Source organism: Pyxicephalus adspersus, chromosome 7 (genome assembly GCF_032062135.1).
Source record: "Pyxicephalus adspersus chromosome 7, UCB_Pads_2.0, whole genome shotgun sequence".
In the NCBI taxonomy this organism is placed as follows: Eukaryota; Metazoa; Chordata; class Amphibia; order Anura; family Pyxicephalidae; genus Pyxicephalus; species Pyxicephalus adspersus.
The window spans coordinates 9,601,345-9,621,846 of NC_092864.1; the positions used below are offsets into that span (position 1 = coordinate 9,601,345).

At 43.2% G+C, this 20,502-nt stretch overlaps 2 protein-coding genes across 2 annotated transcripts in view; both read left to right on the forward strand.

The window, feature by feature from the left end:
• Window positions 1-339: 339 nt before the first annotated feature.
• LOC140334497 (uncharacterized) lies at window positions 340-4,591 on the forward strand. The gene is made up of 3 exons (XM_072416772.1): window positions 340-784; window positions 2,268-2,394; window positions 3,138-4,591. Exons 1-3 carry the CDS (start codon window positions 587-589, stop codon window positions 3,560-3,562), a joined length of 750 nt encoding a protein of 249 aa, XP_072272873.1. The 5' UTR covers window positions 340-586; the 3' UTR covers window positions 3,563-4,591.
• A 985-nt stretch (window positions 4,592-5,576) lies between these two features.
• The window catches only part of CLCN7 (chloride voltage-gated channel 7), a 47,816-nt gene continuing 32,890 nt past the window's right edge, over window positions 5,577-20,502 (forward strand). The window contains exons 1-4 of the mRNA XM_072417409.1: window positions 5,577-5,799; window positions 17,312-17,383; window positions 19,722-19,793; window positions 20,197-20,262. Coding sequence (XP_072273510.1) covers window positions 5,656-5,799; window positions 17,312-17,383; window positions 19,722-19,793; window positions 20,197-20,262 — 354 coding nt within the window. The 5' untranslated portion in view covers window positions 5,577-5,655. The remainder of the gene's footprint in view (window positions 5,800-17,311; window positions 17,384-19,721; window positions 19,794-20,196; window positions 20,263-20,502) is intronic.

Here is a 20,502-nt window from a genome sequence, read left to right on the forward strand (position 1 = left end):
ATACGGAGCAGGCATTGCTCACTTGTGTCATTGGCTTTAGGTCTTAGGTAGATCTGAATGGTTGTATTCAGGTTATGTGCTGACAATTCATAATCTATCATAAGCACTTCTGGTCGAGACCACAATCAGGCGACGCACATTGTGCATGCATGGCCCACCATTGTCACTAACAGGAAGCCTGACCAGCCAACATGTTGACAGGATGTGACTGAAAGAGGCTAAGAGGGTCAGCAGCACTGAGATGCAAAAAAAGCTTTAAAAAGTTAGTAAAAAAAAAACCTGGCAGCAAAATAAATATCATCCAGTTGGAGTGTACATCTAAACTAAATATATGAAGCCTTCAACTGCTCTTCAGTGTTACACAACCTTGCATTTTTGGCTTTTGTTTGGAGAAAGCTTTCCCACCCGGAGTGAACTTCTCCTGTGTCATATGGCCAAGGATTCCTGCTGGGTAGAGAACTTTAAATAACCAAAGAATAACAAGTGGTAGAGGTGGTGAGGCTCAGATCATGTTACTCCTTAGTCCTTTCTTACACGTCTTCGTGTTACAAGTGGTTGGAGGTTTCGCCTATAGCGGATGACTTAGATGAGTGCAATGAAGCTGCGGAGGAATTTGTTTGGCATTTTATTCTGTCTCCTCTGTGGCCTGTCTTCTGGAGATGTTGGGTGGCAACTACCAAATAAGAACTTCTCAGAAGCCGACATCAAGAAGGAGCTCAACCAGGCTCTCCAGATAGTGGACCAACCGACATTCCAAGGATGGAGGCCCGAAATAATAAAACAGGTGAGGATATTTTTTTGGGTGATGACTAGTTTGGGTTTTCTTATGTTGTCTCAAGAGTCTAGCGCACCCATTCTCAACCAGGGTTCCTTCAGAGAGTACCGGGGGTTTCTTGATCATAGTTCTTGGGCCAACACCACCTGGCACAACCAAGAACATGGCACCAGAGATCATTTTTTTGTCTTTAGGATGGTATTCTGACCACCACTGTAAGGGCAATATTCTTCCAAAGACCACTAATAGATGGGGCATTTTACCACTAATACCCAATGCATAGGTTTTAGTGAGGGTTCCTTAGACCTGCAAATTATTTTAGGGGTTCTTCTTGGTTGAGAAAGGCTTGTCTAGAGACTTGGTGGAAGAAGCAAGATTTATATGGTGCCTGGGGCACCTACCATCCACCATTTACTAACCGACACAGTATTCCTCTGTTGATTCTTCTTCCACCATGGCTGACCAAAATACCTGGTGCTTCTGTAAAAGAGGAAAATGTTATCCCCTCCCTGATGCTGTATTTGGACCTAATGGCCAATTGTTTGTCCCAAATGCTGTCACGCGGCGGAAGAGGCTGATATATTTGTCCTGTTAGATTTCTAAACCAAATACTTTGCAGCTCAGATTCAGCTATAAAGTTGGCAAGTTCATCATGACTCTACTCTTTGCATTGAATGAGTAGGATGACAGGGTCTCTTTAAAGTTGTCCCTTTAAATAATTACAAGAGTCTTTATGTTTATCTTTATGCAAATCTCTCCTGGCTTTCTACTCCTGGAATATTTGAACAGTAACATTTCCCTGCAGTAATTCCTGAAATCCCAAATCCTGTCCTCCAGGAAGTTTTGGATATTTCCCCCTTTGTGTTCCAGCTTCTCCAGTTACATTTTCCATGATAAAAAATAAATACAGACCGGGCAGGAATGCTAGAAGCCCAAAATGAGCAAATCAGGTCAATAGTCTTGAGAATTAGGGCATGGATGTTTGGAGCTCTTCATAATGGGCACAGCTGGGGTACAGACCCAGGAACCCAGTTCAGGGATGGTTGGAGCTCCTAATAATGGGCAAACCAGATGTAGAGACCCAGGAACACAGTTCTGGGATGGTGGGAGCTCCTCGTAATGGGCACAGCAAGTGTACAGACCCAGGAACCCAGTTCAGGGATGGTTGGAGTGGTTGGAGCTCCTCATAATGGGCACAGAAGGTTTTCAAACCCAGGAACCCAGTACAGAGATGGTGGAAGCACTTCATAATAGGCATAGCAGGTGTGCAGATCTGGAACCTCAAGAAAGATACTTCATCTGGTGGACTGACCAATACAAAGATACTGCTACTAAAACTCAAAGCCATAGGTTATATTGACCACCATGGTGTAGACATTTGGATATCAGTGTCGACCTTTAATAAATGGGCACCACAGTGTAGGTGGGTGCTGAGGATGTGTCAGCTGGCTCCTAGATCTTGTACAGTGAGTGTCATCCTTCTGTGTTCCAGGCTGTCCCCAGGATGTACATCGGACTGGTTGAACTATGGCTGCAGTTCCAAAGTTTGCAGAAGGAGCAAGAAGAAGCCTGGAGGAAAGTGAAGAGGATGACGAGAACGTCAGCCGGCTCCTGCCAAGGTACGTGGTTGTGATCTGTTTCCCCTCATAAGAGATTTATCCTTTCCATTTGTACCAGATACTAGGATACTCCCCATCTATTACATATTCGGAGGAACTGTCCCTCTTTATACCTCCTAACTGCCTTTGACTGGAGGGACTGTCCCTCCTTATACCTCACAACTGCCCCTGATTTGGAGGGACTGTCCCTCTTTATACCTTTCACCTGCCTGAGGATTAGAGGAACTGTCCCTCCTTATACCTCCCAACTGCCCCTGATTTGGAAGGACTGTCCCTCTTAATGCTACCTAACTGTCTCTAACTTGGAGGGACTGTCTCTCTTCAAACCCCCCACCTGTGACCGATTTTGTGGGACTGTGCTTCTTCATACCACCCAACTGTTCCCCAATTTGGAAGTGCTGTCGTTCTTTATACCTGCCAACTGTCTCAAATTTGTTATTTTGAAAGTTAATATAAGGGAAAAAATTTTGTAACCTGGAAAATGTGGGCATGGCTGGGTGGTGGCATTGCCTACATACTTGGAGCTAGAAAATGTCTCTCTTCCAGATCTCCAATACTTGGTTGTGGTGGTCACCATTGTTAATGAAATAAAATTACAAGGAGTGCTAATGTTTTTGGTTGTCACTGGATTTGGAATAGAGAGATATTATTCCAATAGGGAGCACTTCTTCCATTTAATGTCACCCCATTGGCTGCCTATGATGAATTCTGTTGGTCCTCATGAAGTAAACTTTTTGTTTCAGAGCTGAAGGACAACGTGACTGAACTTTTTACCCGAGTCCCTGCCAGACTGGACGTCATTGAGAATCAAATGATCTCCATGCAAAAGAAACTGGAAAATATGGAAGAGGCCTTCAAACCGGAAAACCAGACCTCTACCTACCAAATCGAATCCGGAAACCAAACCGAAGTGAACCAGACCATCGCAGAGCCGCCACCTCACAAGCCGTGCAGCTCAAAGACCTGCAGGGACAACGTGACGGGGCGCAGGAAGGTCAAAGTCAGCAATACCCAACTGGCCCATAAGGTGGCTGCACTCACCGAGTTACTCAATGGCCACAACGAGCTCCTGGAGGAACTGTACCAGCGGGTCACCGCGCTGGAGGCTGCACGGAATGCCGACCAGGAGTCACCGAAGCCAAAAGAAGGGAGCGAAGGCGGCCATTAAGTAAAGTTAGGACCTATCATCTTTATTCAACACCTAATCCTAATAAAATGTTATATTGTCCCAAATAGGACCCCCCTACAACTTCACACCATGATTGGTCCTCTTTAAAGCCCAACTCTGGCCAGAATTTTGTATTAGTTATGGATATAATGACGAAGAATTGGAATCCCTATCAATTTTAATACCTGCTGTGTCCCCAATGGGGAGGCTTTTAACCATTTCCTGTCTCGCTGTCCCTGTTCACATTTGTAGTATGTACGGTAGTATGTTGCGCCATTTTGAATGGGCTGCCAATGCACCCTGGCACAACCAACACCACACCTGGCTTTTTTGGGGGGAATGAGGCCCCAGTGCAGCACAGGTGAGTTGCAACGCATGCCACCACATCGCCATAGTAACAGCCCTGCCTAGCTGCGGCGTCGCAATAACAATTCTGTAGCTGGTGCCAATGTGCCAGGACCTCTAAATAAATGCTCACCTGATTAAGCGGCACTTCGCCGTTGGGTGAGACGCCATTGCAGTGTTTTCATTAGTGATAGCCAACATTGGAGCATTGTGCGGAACCATAGCGATGGCAAGTTGCTATGGTTCTACAAAATGGCAGACAGAAGCGTCAGACGAGAGTGGGGAGGGCATGAACGACATTGCCAGTACCAATTTTCTGTCAGGTTACTATGGCGATCTGTGTACCTATTACTTCCCGTCAGGGCAAAAACAAGAGGAGTGACAATGTCGGTCGGTCCCACAGCTCCCCTCGTCCTTGTATGGAGGAGGGGGGGATAGGGCTGAGGTAGAATCCACCCAACGGGGACACAGCTACAGAATTGTTCACTTTTAAACTTCGCCCAAAACAAAACAACAAAATGGCCACTGTGACTTTCATTTGTTGTCATGGCCATAATGTCCATTCCTTCTTTTCCTCCAGGTTTTCTGCATTTATTTTCCTCTATAAACACTTTTTATGAATGATTTTTAACACATTTGTATTTTATGTCTTTGCCATATAAATAAATATGTAATTATATGTTATGGAAATGGAGGTTTTAGTTGTTGGACTCGCTTTAGAATTCGGGTACGCTGGGTACAGGGTGACCCGCGACCATGGAGGAGCTAGGTTGGCAGGGGTCAAAGAATGGAATGAGTTCTGCTCTGTGGTCATTAATACATCACTAAGAACCAGAATCTGACCTGGTTTCAGGCCTCGGACAGCCTCCATACAGCTGGGCTGAGGGGCCGGAGAAAAACGCAGCACAAGGAGCCAATTAGTTAATGTGCTGAGAAGATGCACGTAGCAAAGATTAGTAAATCACTGTGCTGCTTCTTTCTTTTCTGTCCAATCACAGGCTGGGGGTGGGTCTATGACAGCCTAAGCTCTGAGCAAGTGGTTCCAATAACGTTCATGAGACTGAGGACATCTAGTGGCAGAAAAAAAGTACTGCAGGGAAAATCTCTGAATTGAAGGTGAATATTGCAGCATGTTTAGTATCAAATATCAAAAAAAAAATATATATATATATATATATATATATATATATATATATATATATATATATATAAATGTTTATATATATATATATATATATATATGTAAAACATTGTGGTTAAGCCCTAGAAAAACATACATTTGTTTGATAGCGCTGTTTGTGACCCCGGATTGAGGTAATGATTTTTCCCATTAAAAAAAAAAACCCATCACAATTATTAAAAATGGGCAATTTGTCAGAGTCCACTTTTAATAATCTATATTGGAAACAAGTCAACTTTAGCAGGAGACGCTCATACATCTGGGACAGTGCAATGGGAAGATTGTCAATAGCAACCAATCAAATATTTCCTTCTATTGTTAGCAGCCAATGAGAGGTGAGCCCTTAGTGTTACAGGTAAACTGTAAAGGAGAGCTGGTGTCACGCCGTCACGTGTCGCTGGTCACGCTCGGACTCTGCTAGGACTACATCTCCCGGCGTGCAGCGGGATGACAACGTCTTGGCGTAGTCCGTAGCTGATTCGTCACGTGACTCGAGGTAAAATCCCTGGGAGCTGTGGTTGTCACGTGCCCAAACAGTGAGCCGGCGGAGACTCGGTAAGAAGGGGACATGGCCAACGTGGCCACCAGAGAGTCCTGGTCCGGCCGGCCCGAGGAAGAGGGAGCGGCGGCGGCAGCGGCGGCGGCAGCGGCAGCAGCAACAGCAGCTGCTGAGAGGACACCGCTACTGAACGGAGCAGGGACACCGAGGCGGGTGAGTGAGCACACATACACCAAGAATGACAGCTCTCTATGGGGTGACAACAAGACAGACAGCCCTGTATGGGGTGACAGGTAGACTAAGTCCCTTGTATGGGGTGACACAAAAACTGAGAGCCCTCAATGCTGTGACACTGAGAGAGCCCTCTATGAGCTGACAGGGGGACCGGGTGACTGGGAGACCGGGAGCCCCTCCATGGGGGTGACTGGGAGACCGGGAGCCCCTCCATGGGGTGACCACACTACAAATCACAGCCCCTAACAGACTGTCATGTAGTAATGAACAGGAATGCCGGAGGATTGATGGGGCAGATGTGGACAGGAGTGTCTGCATGGAGTATGCAGAAAGCTGCCAGGACACCCCATGCACCTCACATCTTAGATTACATTGCGTGGGGTCCAATCAGATTTGTTGCACGTTTAGATGTACAGATTCATTACTTGTCGTATAGTTTTGGTGCTGATTGCTATATCTGTAGACACCCCCAGTCCCTGTTTCTTGAGCACTTGAGGTGTCTGTCCAGTCTGTGTGTGTGTTCATGTCACATAAAATTATATTTGTCTTAAGTATTAGCCATGGCATCTGCTTGCAGTTACAATTATTGCTAGAAGGAGAATCTCCATGCTGGAACTTGTAGTTCATCAATCATTGCCATTGAGCAGCTATTACACTGAGGACAACCAGCTGGGGGGACTCACTGGAGAGCCGACCACTAAATACCTTAGGGCCATTTAAACATGGAAGCTGCAGGACAATACTGACCCAAATCTCACTGAGCACCGTCATTTATTTCACAAAGTGTCACGTGAGAAATGTGGAAGAATTGATTTGTAAAGAAGCTGTAAAAGCTGTGATCTCTAGCAGTCTCATGTAACGTGTCTACAGTCTATGGTGGACTCCTGAGGTATGTCTCCCGTATCCAACAACTACTATAGCATAGAATGTCTGCAGTCTCTTACTGTCTCCTGCACCGTTCCTGCAGCCTCTAACCCGTCTCTTGTACCGTATATTATCTACAATATCATTTCATGGAGACAGCTCATCTCCCATACAGTGTTTGCCGTCTCTGGCTGTCTCTTCTACAGCATCCAAAGTCTCTTGCTGCCTCCTGTAAAATGTCCATGGTCTGGCTGTCTCTTGTACAGTGACCACAGTGTCTCACCTTTGACCTGTAATATGTCTGTAGCCTCTGACAGGTAAGCTTCATTCAGCAATTCGCCATGGCAGGTTATTTAACAACCAGTTGGGAACTCCATAGGAGTGCGCAGCAGGGAGCAACTTGCATGTCTTCCCCTTTCCACGGCGCTTTGTATACTCATTCCTTCATATGATCACCATCATCACACTCATTTGTGTGTCCACCATATCCACCTGGGACTGGTTTGAATCTCAGCCAGGACACTATCTGCATGGAGTTTGTATGTTCTCCCTGTGTTTGTGTGGGTTACTTCCCGCATTCCAAAAACATAAAGTTAGGTTACTTGGCTTCCCCCCAAATAGACTGTATTAAAGACATATGTCTATGGTAAGGACATTAGATTCCGAGGGACATCTAGAGACATGACTATGGGCTTTGTACAGCGCTGTGTAATATGTCGGTGCTATATAAATACTGTGTACTAATAATAATAATGGTGGTGATCCATTATGCAAGTTAGGGGGTGATATTTAGGAGACAGACAATATTTAGCATTTCCAAGCCATGAACAATAACATATCCCTGCTTTCCAATAACATATCTTTAATATTATTAGAATATTAGCCTAGCACAGGTGTGTTGGGGCGGGGTGTCCCTAGCCTTGACAAGGTGCTGGTTTAATGATTCTCCGGTGTCTGTACATCTGTTGCGGGAAGAGATAATCCGATCAAGGACTTGACAGCTGAGAATATCGGATGTGCATTCCGACACAAATCTCACACTGACTCCTCAGCAAGGCAGAAGGAGATTATTATTATTATTATTATTAAACATTATATAGCGCCAACATGTTATGCAGCGCTGTACAATAAATATGGGTTGCAAATGACAGATACAGACAGTGACACGGGAGGAGAAGAGGACTCTGTCCCGAAGAGCTTGCAATCTAGGAGATGGGGAAGCAGCACACAAGAGGTGGGGATAGAATATATTTTAATTTAAATTTAGACGTTCGGATACATTTTTTCTGCCTTTTCTGTATAAATTCGCTCTTTCGATCATCCAGCAGGTTTGTCTGCAGAGCTAAATGGTTTCTCCAAACCTTCTTCTGAAAATATTTCAGCAATTCCGACCTCCTGGACAGTGCAGATGTTACCGGCTTTATCTGTTTTTGTTTTCCTTTCGGCGGGTCGTCGCTCTGATTGCCAGACGCAGGCTGCTCCCTGCAGACTGAAGGTTTTATATAACAGATCTGTTTATTATTTCTACGCAGGGTTTAAATGTGAAAATCAACCATCTGTTTCCCTTCAGGCTCTGTGGCCCGGAGGTAATCGATGCCAGGCGCTCGGCTGCTGCTGTGGTACTACAAGTCTCAGCAGGCTGGGAGCTTTTAGTTCCATGGCTGTGGATTGTCACAGATTGCCCAAGATTGTCATTTCCTGGCAATACATGCAAAGGTTTGTTCCTGGTGGGGTAATTCTGCTTTCAGCAAATCACAGATCTGCACAGTCAAGCTTTTCTTGGTTGTTGCACAATAGATTTTGTGGTTTGCTGCACGATGCATGACAATCACAGATTTCTCAATATTCCATAATAGGGTCACAGAATTCATCATCCAGAGGTTTTTAATGGCTGCTACCATTCACAGGGGTCAGATACAATGTCTGAGACCTCATAGAAGTCAACCCTTGCTACCATTGGCTAGTGCAGGTGGCTGTGCCAATACACGTTGCATGGCCATAGTCCACCATTGCTACCATTGGCTAGTGCAGGTTGCTGTGCTATCCATAGTCTACTATTGGATGGTGCAGGTGGGTGTGCCAGTACACATTGCATGGCCATAATCAACCATTGGCTGGTGCAGGTGGCTGTGCGGGTACACATTGCATGGCCATAGTCCACCATTGACTGGTGCAGGTGGCTGTGCCGGTACACATTGCATGGCCATAGTCCACCATTGCTACCATTGGCTGGTGCAGGTTGCTGTGCCAATACACATTGCTTAGTCATAGTCCACCATTGACTTGTATGGGTGCCTGTGCCGATACATATTGCATGGCCATAGTACGCCATTGGCCCCAGTGCAGGGTTTTGATCTGCAGCTGGCACTCAAGCCAATGCATGTAGATGGGAAGTGGCTGATTGAAATTGGAGAACATTAACGATATTGAGATCAAAACAAAAAGGTAAAAATATATTTGCAAAATATCTGCGTTCACCAAATATTCTTTGGTAGAGAAAATTCCAGGTCGGTGTGTTTTCCATGGCTGTGATTGATGTATGGGCAGGTTGTGGTGCAGTTACCCATTTCTTGCACTTCCTTGGGAGTGAGCAGAGTTACTCAACCAGGGTTCCTGCAGAGGTTGCTGGGTGTTCCCAAAGAACAATTTGTGACTCTCACAAAGAACTTTTGTCCCAATGGCCAGCAATGTAAGAGGGATTCTTCCCACTGACCACCACGCCAATATACTGTGTATATAATAATTATAGAAGGGTTTCCCTGAAGACCTAAAATTTATTTCAAGGGTTCCCCAATGTTAAAAACGTCAAGAAACACTTGCATAGAGAATGTATGGGGGTAGCAGTGAGCGGTTCAGTGGCAGCCATTGTGCAAATGCTGGAACTAATGTATCAGCAGGAGCAACCAGCAAGGTGTCAGGAGCCGCATAGCAGCGCCTGTTTCTGTTGCAGGTCTGAACTTATCTGTCCAGCTAGACATAAATCTAACCTGTTCTTCATTTGATAGCCCAGCAATCTAGAACTCATTCTGTTACTAGCACCAGGAGCCAAGCCTCCCTTGTACACCGCTCCTCCAATGACAGTGCATCAGTTACAATATAGGCCCTATTGTTGGGTAGTAGATGGGCAGGGGCAGGTTGGAGGAAGGGCAACAGTGTTCAACCCAGAAGTATTTTAAGCTGGGTGGGAGGAAGCTGTAGGTAGGAGGCAGCCCCTGTATTGTGACCCAACTCTTCAATAACCACCCAAAAACAGCGGGGGGTTGCCTGAAAAGTTCCGGGTAGTTTTCCCTGCTAAAATGGCCTGGGGGGAACACTGAGCAAGGAGATCAGCTAACAGATTTTTTTTACTTATATCAGATCCTATCAATATTTTTCCTATGTTTGGGTGGTGTGGCTCCTAAGACTGATCTGTAATGGTCATTAAAAAGTTCTTGCAAGTTTTAGTTTTTACCTCCTTATGCTTTTTCTTTTCTTTTAAAAAGTCCTTGCAGCAGCATTTCACAGATCAGTCTCCTATAGAGCATTGGTTGTGTAATGTCTGAGGTTTGTTCATAGATTAATGTTGGCTGGTTGTCCAAGGTTTGTGTTTGCTAAGCAGGACTTGAAGATATGCTATAAGTAGGTTTTTAAGTGGTTTGCACAGTTTAGTCATGTTGTACTTTGCCCATAAATAACAGGTGGGATTGTAGGGAGCTGTATAAAGGGGTTAATTTGCCTTGTCAGCTCCTCCACCACCCCGACCTGGTGACCGGGGTCCTGTGTATGGTTTGGCTTGGTTGTATCCTATACATGGTGTGTGCATTACTTTTATACTTTGTGGCTTGGTAGGTGAAATTGGATGTTTGGTTCCACCACACTGACCACCACACTAATATGCTGTGAGCTGTGGATATATAGTAATTATAGAAGGGGTTCTCTGAAAACCTACATTTTTTTTCAAGATAGCAAAGTTGAAAAAGGCTGCTCTAAGTCACTGCTGGTTTCATCAGATTTAGAGCGAGGTTTGATAAAATCTCTGCGTTTCTCACATTTCTATTTGCTGGAGGGGCAGCTGTACCTGAAGACCTGCAATGCAAGAATCTCCGTGCTTCATTCATTTTGTATATCTGCTTAATGAACATTTCTCCAGCATTCAGGGGGCTCCTTTCACATGAAGCCCAGCTTCTCCACCAAGATAGTTTTCCCCACACGGACACGGTATAAAACAAGCCAAATTTAGTAACATCAGCTTCTAGGAAACCACATGCAATACTAAGGACTAGTCCTTTGCCCTCTGCTTCCTTTTTTTTGGCCACTGCTTGGCACATGAAGTACGCTAATCATTGTAGTATGGAACATGAATGTGGTTTAATCAGAAAGTGAACATTGTTCCTTTGGGGTAACATCGTTAAATGTCTTGTGACTCTGCCATCAGATGACCGGGAATAATTCTTCCCTTCAGTTTAACATAACTCATTTTCCAAGATCTGTATCTCCCCATTCGTCACACTTCATGTGCAGAAATTCCATGGGATGATTGAATGCAGACGCACATTACAACAAATGCAGTATGTGTATGTGTATATATGTGTGTATATATGTGTATATATATATATATATATATATATATATAGATAGATAGATAGACACAATTTATATAATATTGCCCCTTCCGTCTTGCACAGTTGTACTGACTCCTCTCCTGAACTGAAGTTGCTTACCCTGCACACTGTGAGCTTCCCACAGTGTACAGCAGTCTTATAGACCCCGCCTTATTTCCTGGCTTGAGGGCATTCAACATAATATAGCCCCGCTCCTTTCACTCATTTCATACCTTTCATTCATGGGAGCTCAGCATTACATTATATGTGGTTTGCTTGTCATTCTACCTAGAAACGTCCTCTCTTCCAAACGGATATCCACCCATCAAAAATAAATGTGATATTTGGATAACTCCTCCATAGATCCAACACATTTCTTTCATCGGGTCTGAAGGCTCTCTTAAAAGGTAGGTCGCTGCAGTGCTCAACCCAGAAATTTGTTTAAGCTGGGTGAGAAGAAGCTGTAGGTGTGTGTCAGCCCCTGTATTGTGACCCAACTCTTCAGTAACAACCCAAAAACAGCCGGGGGGCTACTGATATGTGCCCAGCTAAAAGGGGCTGGGGAGATCACTGGGCTGTAATGTTTTCAGGAGGCTATGTACAGCACCCTTCTAGTCCATCCAGCTAGCTTTGATCTGCCTGCATTAAATAGAGAAGCGAAGAGTCCCAAGATGATTTCATTGGGTCCAAAATAAAGTCTTCATTGCGGTGTTCTCACCAGAATTTGGTTGCACCAAAAGCTGGTTGGGAAGAAGCTGTAGGCTGGTGGTACCCCGGGTATTGTGACCCAACTCTTCACTAACCATTCAAACACAGCTGGGTGGTTCCTAAAAAGTGCCGGGTGGAGCGCCCAGCTAAAAGGGACTGGGGGAAATCAATGCATTGATAACCTCTTGCCCTCCTCGGAATCCTCCTCCTTAATGTTGCAACTCGTTTAAGTAAGGCAATTCAGACTAAGCGACAGATTGCACAACCGTATCTGTGCAAGATTGCAGACTTTAGAAAACCTAATCTTCAGGCAGATGGAAAAGACAAGTTTGTTCCTTCATACATTATAAAGTGTTTTTTTTTGTTTTGCAGGCAATGTGACTGTATGGTCCTTATACAGCAGAGCTAAGGCTGCGTACACACGTTCAATAACTGTCGTTGGAAAGGATCTTTCACGATCCAATGACAAGATTGCCCGATTCATGAATGAGCTCTGCACATACAGAACCTACTGCTCTATGGAGAGGGGAGGGGGAGAAAGACAGAGTGGCACCCCGCTGCGCTCTCTCCCCTTTACTTTCATTATGATCGTTCCTGGATCCCCCAGGACGGATTCATGAATGACGAGCGCTGTACACACACCAGATTCTTGTCCGATACCAGCCCTAAGGTTATCGCAAGAGAATCATTTGATGTACATAGCCTTAGATTTAAGGTAGCCAATCGGTTTGCTGTATTGCCCAATGCTGATGGGCTGAGAGAGAGCTGATTAGTCATCTCCTTCCTCACGATCCAATCACAGGTTATGGGAGGAGCAAGACCTGTAAGTGTCACTGAACTGCAGCAGATCACAATCCAGTCCCTGCCCTGTGCTATGGGATAGAGCAACCAGATGATGTGGTTTATGCACCTGATACTAATTTGGAATGTATGCAGCTCAGTTCCCCTTAATGCCCGATTTTATGGAACAGACGTAATTGATATCAGTTGGACGGCATTATAAGTTTTACAGAAAGCCTCAATGTCCCAGTAGGAAATCCGGATCGGCATGCTACTCAAGTCAAACCTCAGGCTGTTAATAGAGACTTTGTTTCGGCAGGAGCAGAGGAGTCACACTTAATAAGCACAGACATTGGTTCGATGTGGTTTTATCCGCTGCCAGAAAATCTGGAGCTTCCGAAACTTTGTAACTCGACCTTTATATATTCAACGGATCGTTTTATAGAATATGATAGGATTTGTATTTAATGCAGAACTTAACCCTGGGGATTCCCTGCTTCATTGCCGGCACTGTGATCTTCTGCCTTTCTTTACTTCCTCTTCCCAATATTTGGCCATCTTAACTGGCCAGGCTGGGCGAACGTAACTTCGTGCAGGGGTTCGATTAGTTCCGGCATTCGCAAGTCCCTGGCAACAAATGCTGAGCTGCACATGTGCAGCCAAGTTTGACAGATGAGGCAATGAGACACGTAAGGATACTCATTGCAGGAGGGACATAGCCTGGCACTTTCTGCGATAAGGACCTGTGTGATGCCAAATGTTTTGAGGGACATTGCCATCCAAGCTTTTATTATTATTAATAATTAAAAACAGGATTTATAGAGCGTCAACATTTTAGGCAGCGCTGCGTGTCGAGGGAACTATCACACAATTGGAGGGGGGGACATGGATTGGTGGGTAGTGATGGTTTTAGGTGAGGTTGAAGCGTTGGGTTTTGAGGGCTCTTTTAAATGAGCAGAAAGTAGGAGCAAGCTGAATAGGACGAGGAAGACCATTCCAGAGAGTCGGGGCAGCTCTAGAAAAGTCTTGGAGCCGTGAGTGTGATGAGGTTATAAGTGAGGAAGTCACTAGTAGGTCATTAGAGGAGATTTACGAAAGGCCGTGGGAGACAACGCTAGAATAGAGTACAGGGAAAAAATGTTGTCACCCTGGGACAGTGTAACACTGGCAGTATTATAAATAGCAAATAAAGGGAGGAAAAAACAATGAAAACTATAGCAGCCTACGGTATTAAGCTGCAGTTTATACATGTGCTGCTCCTTGCTTGAAAGTTGAATATAAATTGCAATGGCCTCACAATCTACCTTTCCTAATCAACTCAGCCAGACTGGCCCTTGCACCATATGGTAGTTGATATTTCTAATATATTGTACAGTTGGATGGGGAAGTGAATGACCAGCTTAGTGCCAACCTAAGAAGCTTTTCTTGCCCATTCTGCCATGATTATTTGCCTTGCTGTGCCAGCTTCACCTGACATTGCACGGGCCGGACTTAGGATGGGGTTGACGTTAATTATTTATGGCATGGTCCTTGAAAAATGACGTATCTAGGAAAATGTGAACCCTGTGCTGTTCTTCATAAACTTCCCACAATGACAGTAACCGGAAACAATTATTAGGGATTGTAGATTGAGCACTGTTCTAATCTATGGAGGGGCGATGATAGGCGGGCTGCACCCTCCCCTCTCCTTCCCCATAATAAAACCGTGTTCTCCCCAGAAATGTTTTCAGCTGGGTGGGTGAAAGCAGTAGCCGTTTGGTGAACGGGGCAACATATGACAAAGTTGGCACAATAAATCTTGTAACCCCTAAAACTGTCAGCTTTCTACCCCCTCCTCCCTTCCACATATTTGTATCAACTTTCTAATGTTTTTCATCATCTTTGTATCATTCTCCAACAATAGTATGCATTTGTGATGTGACCCAACTTTTTACTAACCACCCAAAAACAGGTGAAAAGTGTCGGGAGGTGTGCCCAGCTAAAAAGGGCCAATGGGAAAACCGTAAACCAAAGCGATCATTGCAATGGGTCTTTTAGTCATCCAGCTTGGCAGATCCGTAATTTATTTGCAGGGGGACTGCTGGATTTTTAGGACCATCACATGCACCAAAATTCGAGCTCCTGAACAGGCTTTAGGAAACAGCTCAGTGCCGGTGTTATTGACACAGTTCTATATTTAATTTATTTTGATTCATTTGGCAGCTTCCCTAAATATCTAAACACTTCAGGTGAATTGTGTGGTGAAACCAGTTGATCAGCTTTGCAGGTAACTCATCACCTTTCCTCCTGCAATAATTGGCCTTTTTAGTCTTACAATTTCCCAAAGTGATTCTGTTTGTTTGTTTGCTGTGTATACACCGGAGAAGATTGCCATTTGTAATTTGCTGTGTATACAATAAAAAGAAAACTGTTCAGTATGATTATCTGGTTTGGCAGAGAGTCAAAGGTGACAACACAGCCGGTTTGTATCTGGATTGTATGATAAGAGCTATGACATCGTTCCATTTGTACATTTTGTGTTTTATAACCGTCAGGTGAAAGTGGGGGAAGCATTCAGAATGGGGGTTGTCCACGGTGCAAGTGTGGTAGCTGCTGCATTATCCTTGCATCTTTACAATTCATTTTAATGGTTGTTTTTTTTTATTACTGTTTACCTGTTGTTAGCTTGATTTTGTCTTTTTGCAATAATAATAAAACGATACATTCCTCTGCAGTACCTTTCTAAATACATATTCAAATATTATAGTCCAACAATATACACAATGCACTATTCAATCTACATATATTAACAAACCCACATATCTTACTTTAAATACAAACAAATAAAGAGATTGCTGAATAACCCATGGAATATCAAAGCATTACAGAAATTCACATTGGTGTTATATCTGAATATTACATACAGAGAAGAAAAAAATAGCACAGTACATACATGTTAAAACTAAACTTAACTAAAAATAAAAAAAAAATCACACTTACCTTTAATCATGCAGCTCCCTCGATGGCGCTGGTTCTTCCCACGATCCGGTCCCGCGTCGTCCTACAATTCCTCTTCGTCTTGGCGCAGAGGAGGCGCCGCCATCTTCTTTCTTCTCCTCTGATCTTCTTGCTAGGTCACCTGATCTTGCGCTGCGCGGGTTTTAGGTCGGGAGACGTAGCCGCTGTTAAGCAGGAAAAAAAGAGACAATATCAATGTGCATGCAATAATGTAACATAACCCCATAGCCATATTATATTATTATAATCCAGTATTTTTATAGCGCCGACATATTATGCAGCTCTGTACCATAGTCCATAGTAATGTCACTAGCTGTCCCTCAAAGGAGCTCACTATCTAATGTTTCTACCTCTACCAATAATACAGTTCAAGGTCTTTTTTTTTGGGAGGGGGGAGCCAATTAACCTAACTGCATCTTTTTGGAATGTGGGAGGAAACTGGAGTACCCAGAGGAAACCCACACAAACACGAGGAGAACCTGCAAACTCCATGCTGATAGTGTCCTGGCTGAGCTTTGAACCTGGGACCTAGCCATGCAAAGGCCACAGTTCTAACCACTGAGCCACTGTGCTGCTCAGTACAGCATTTACATGAAGCCATAAAAATGAAGACTTATTGTCCTTGCTGTTGAGGTTAATAAATAAGGTCACTTATGTTTCCAAGTAGTCGAGGCCTTGTGAATTTCGTAGAGAAACGCTTCATGTAATCTTGGTTCCTGTTAATCGGTTCCTCTTTCATTTATTGTATTTCCTCATCGGCTTTTACTATCTAGTTGCCTAAACTGTTATAGCTTGCAGCACTGTCAGACGTCTGCAGAAGGGCAAGGAGCTGTAATCATAAGCAACCAATCAAAAATCATTTCAGATGGGTAAAACATAGTTTTTTAAATGGTACCCCCCATATAGATACCCAATAATGGGTTCAGCAGATTCTCCTCCTTTGCTGGTTCCCATTCAACAACCCAATCACTTTGTAAGTTCTGGGTAAGAACTGTGTTACAACATTCAGGCCTATTACTTGTTCACAGTAGTACTGAGTTGTAGTTGTTCTAAGTTGTTTTTTTTCCCCAAAACAGAACTTTCACACAAAGAAAATAACTTACTTTGACTTGTGAAAATCCTTCAAACCCAGCCCAATGAGTTCTATGCTGCTTTCCAGGGCTGGCCATTCCACCCAAGTTCGCCATCTTTGTTCTTGCATCTTCCTGCTTCTCTTTTCAGGTCACCAGATCCGCTCTGCGTGGCATGTCTGCGCATGTGTGAAATTTCTGGGCAGGACACTGGAGTGCCATTTTACATTTCTTTATTAGATATGGCGGACGATGTATATCTGTAGTTTTATTTATGGGTGCAGCTAGCCTTTAGGGCAAGGGGTTGCTTATATCATAATGGAAACAGGGATTTGATCTTACAGACACTATAATAAAACTGTCATGCTAACCGTTGCATACGCCAAGACAAATGTATGGAATATATTGTATATATGGAATATATATTTGTGCCACAAATTGTTATTATCATCCTACATCTTGATTTACATTTTTTTTTCCCCGTTTCCTCAGTTTTCTAGTTCACTCCTGTTCCGTATTGGGCAGCTGAGCACAGTGGACCTCGGAGATGAAAACCAGGAACTGGTGAGTTGCAGATCCTAAAGGCCAATTTCTCTCCTTAGCGTCAGCACAATGTTCATCCAGCAGTCACAGTAGTGGCTGTTCCTTCACCATGTGTTGTGTATAAGATTCAATGATCACTTGTCTGTTTGCCTTTTAGCTCACAATGCTTTTATAACTCTTTGGTGTCTGGTAATATTCGTTACTTCATGTAAAACCATAGAGTGGGGAAGGAGACATTTTCTATATAATCAATTAGTACAATTTACCAGCAAACCCCTGAATAAGAAACAGAAAATATTTAAAGAAGAAAAAGAGGGGTTTGTTGGTAAAAACTTTCAAACAATGCAGAGTTTACTTAAAGGTTATTGCATAGATATTGACATGCTACTCATAACAGATCCATGTTACAACATAAAGTAACACATAGAAATAAAGGGCTTCTAGGTAGCACAAAACAAACCACTTCTAGTATCAAACATAGTAAGGCAAATGTTAGGAGTTTAAACCTATCCTAGAGGCTCGGGATTCCCACAAACAGTGGGTACCAAATACAAGGAAGAAGAATCCCCCTAGTGGCACTGATTTTGAATTAATTGGTAGCAGCCATGGTGTGAGTGTAAGCTGATGCGTTTCGCCTCTAAGGCTTCCTCAGGGTATTAGTGGCTTGCTTGGATGTAATGCTACACTTTTGCAGGAAGACATCTTCAGGCAGGTAAGAATAAGGTTATATCAGATGTGAATAGACTGAGAATGCTTGTTAATTATCAGGAATTACCTAAAAAAAAAATCCCCAACCTTTTATGTAGTATAAACATTGATACCTCATAAACAGAGCTATAATTGTTGCATTTTTTGTGTCTCCAGTCCTACACCACACTAATTTCAGCTATTGTAGGGTCCATTTGTAAGGCAGGGAGTCTGATATTCAAGAGGAGAATCAATAATTCTCATTGAGAACAAATGGAACTGCAAGATTATTCATCAGAGAATATCAGATCCACTGCTTTATAAATAGACCTCGATATATCTCTGTGCAAGACTAGGGATTTTAGCAGAAAGACCACCTGGAGCCCATTGTCAGGTATTGTGTTGATGCTTTTAGGCAATTGCAAGGTCAGCCCAGTACTGTTGGGTGATTCACACAAACTGATGAGTATACTTTAAATGTACACCTATATACATATATTGTCACAGGACACCACCTCAGCACACACCTTACCTGGATGGGTATTTCTTTCACTCTGTACAGCTCAAGGCATCGGGATTATTTATTGCTCTTCCTCATGAGGAACTATCACTTACAAATCATCCATTTCATCTACCATACTCTCTAAAGTTCTCTGTGAATCCCCTGAGAAAACCAGTAGGCGAAATGTGTCGGGTACAATGAGATGTAATACTTCTCTATTCTTTCTATCTAGGGATTCATCTGTATAGCAATATGATTCTCTCTCCCATGAAGCTGGAACCCTGTAATTAAAGGGTACCAGTCATTAGTTGCCTTATACAATAGTAGGTGAATTGTGTTGGGAAAACAAGATGGTATACTTCTTTATTCTTTTTGCCTAGGGATTCCTCTGTATAGCTGTATGGTCTTACCTCCCACGAAGTTAATGGGAAGCTGGAACCCTGTAATTAAAGGGTACCAGTCATAAGTTCCCTTATACAATAGGAGTCGAAACGCGATGGGAAAACAAGACATTCTTTTCCATGAAGTTAATAGGAATGACCTATTAACATGAATTGTACCTAAGCTTAGTGATATGTGTACAAACTATGTGATTGTATACACTACCAAAAATGTACTTTAATGCCATTTTAACAAACCCCAGCTTTCTTCTGTCTTTTATTGTTCATGGTTTACCTATATTGGGACCGGCAAATACCATTATCAAAATAGATTGTAGCAAGTAATAGCTATCACTATATTTGGTATCGTACACATATACCCTGCTTTTGAAATATTAACACGGGTGGATAAAGAATAGAAACGCCTTCAGCTTGTATTGAAGCTTTCATTTCTTATTGTTCCATCAGCTCTGAGCTGTTTGTATGGGAAGAATAGACGAATCCCTTCCACCCTCCACAATGCCAACATGCCAGGGCTCAGTGCCTGTAGAGCCATTCTTTACATATGAGCATTGCCAATAGGATAGGGGAGTTTTGGGATATGGGCTTGTGTCTAACCCCATGCAAATCATGACTTCCAACAAGTCATATACATTTTTTATTTCTCATTTAAAAAGCTAAGCTGCTTCTTCCAAGCCTTGCCTAGTATGTCATGTCAGTCTGACTGTACTGGTACCCCATAAGAGCCGTTCATGTTATTTTTATTAAATTTGTTTGTCTTTCATTGTAGGAAACCGAACTTGCAACCATGGTGGTCAAAGAAATTCCTCACACTGAAAACTTGCTTTCCCTGAAGTATGAGGTGAGTTTGGAACTAGAACTTTATCTATTTGATAAATAGAGATAAATGCTGCCAAATTGTATCCCTGGATATCAATCAATCTTCTTCAAGGTATCACAATATTTTAATGAAAATAGCAGGCATTGTCTTCTCTCATTGTATTCTTAAGCTTCCAAAGCAATCCATCAATAGATCAGAATCAATAGATCAGGGAATCAGATGGCAAAACACTTTTTGGCTTTACTACTTCTGTTGTTTGATACATTATGCACACACAGCTGCCAGGGGATCTCACTTTTTGGGTGTTCAATTGTAAGTCATTAGATGATGTGACCCACCTGACTTCACCTCTACCTGGAATATTACTTTATGTGAAGTCCATTGTGTTTTGCAAAAATTCAACTTGTTTCTGTCTTTTTTGTAGAGTTTAGATTATGACAACAGTGAGAACCAGCTGTTCCTTGAAGAGGAGCGGAGAATAAACCATGCGGTAACTATTTTATCAGTTATATTTATTTATTAGGCTTTGTAGCATGAACTTATCTACACCAGTGTTCTCCAACTTTTCTGACAGAATGACCCGGTAACATAGAATACAATTTTGTCGCGGTCAGGTATATGTACAGCTTACGTTACTCTGCTATTCTCAGCAGCTCGGCCTCCTGTCAGCACACTAGCTGAGAATAGCAATGTAGTGTAAGAGAGTTGGTGTGCTGTCAGGTGGCAGAGC

Coding starts and splice junctions, on each gene's coding strand:
- LOC140334497 (XM_072416772.1), top strand. CDS start 587: ATGAGTGCAATGAAGCTGCGGAGGAATTTGTTTGGCATTTTATTCTGT. Junction 785..2,267: donor GGCCCGAAATAATAAAACAG/GTGAGGATATTT, acceptor TCTGTGTTCCAG/GCTGTCCCCAGGATGTACAT. Junction 2,395..3,137: donor GTCAGCCGGCTCCTGCCAAG/GTACGTGGTTGT, acceptor TTTTTGTTTCAG/AGCTGAAGGACAACGTGACT.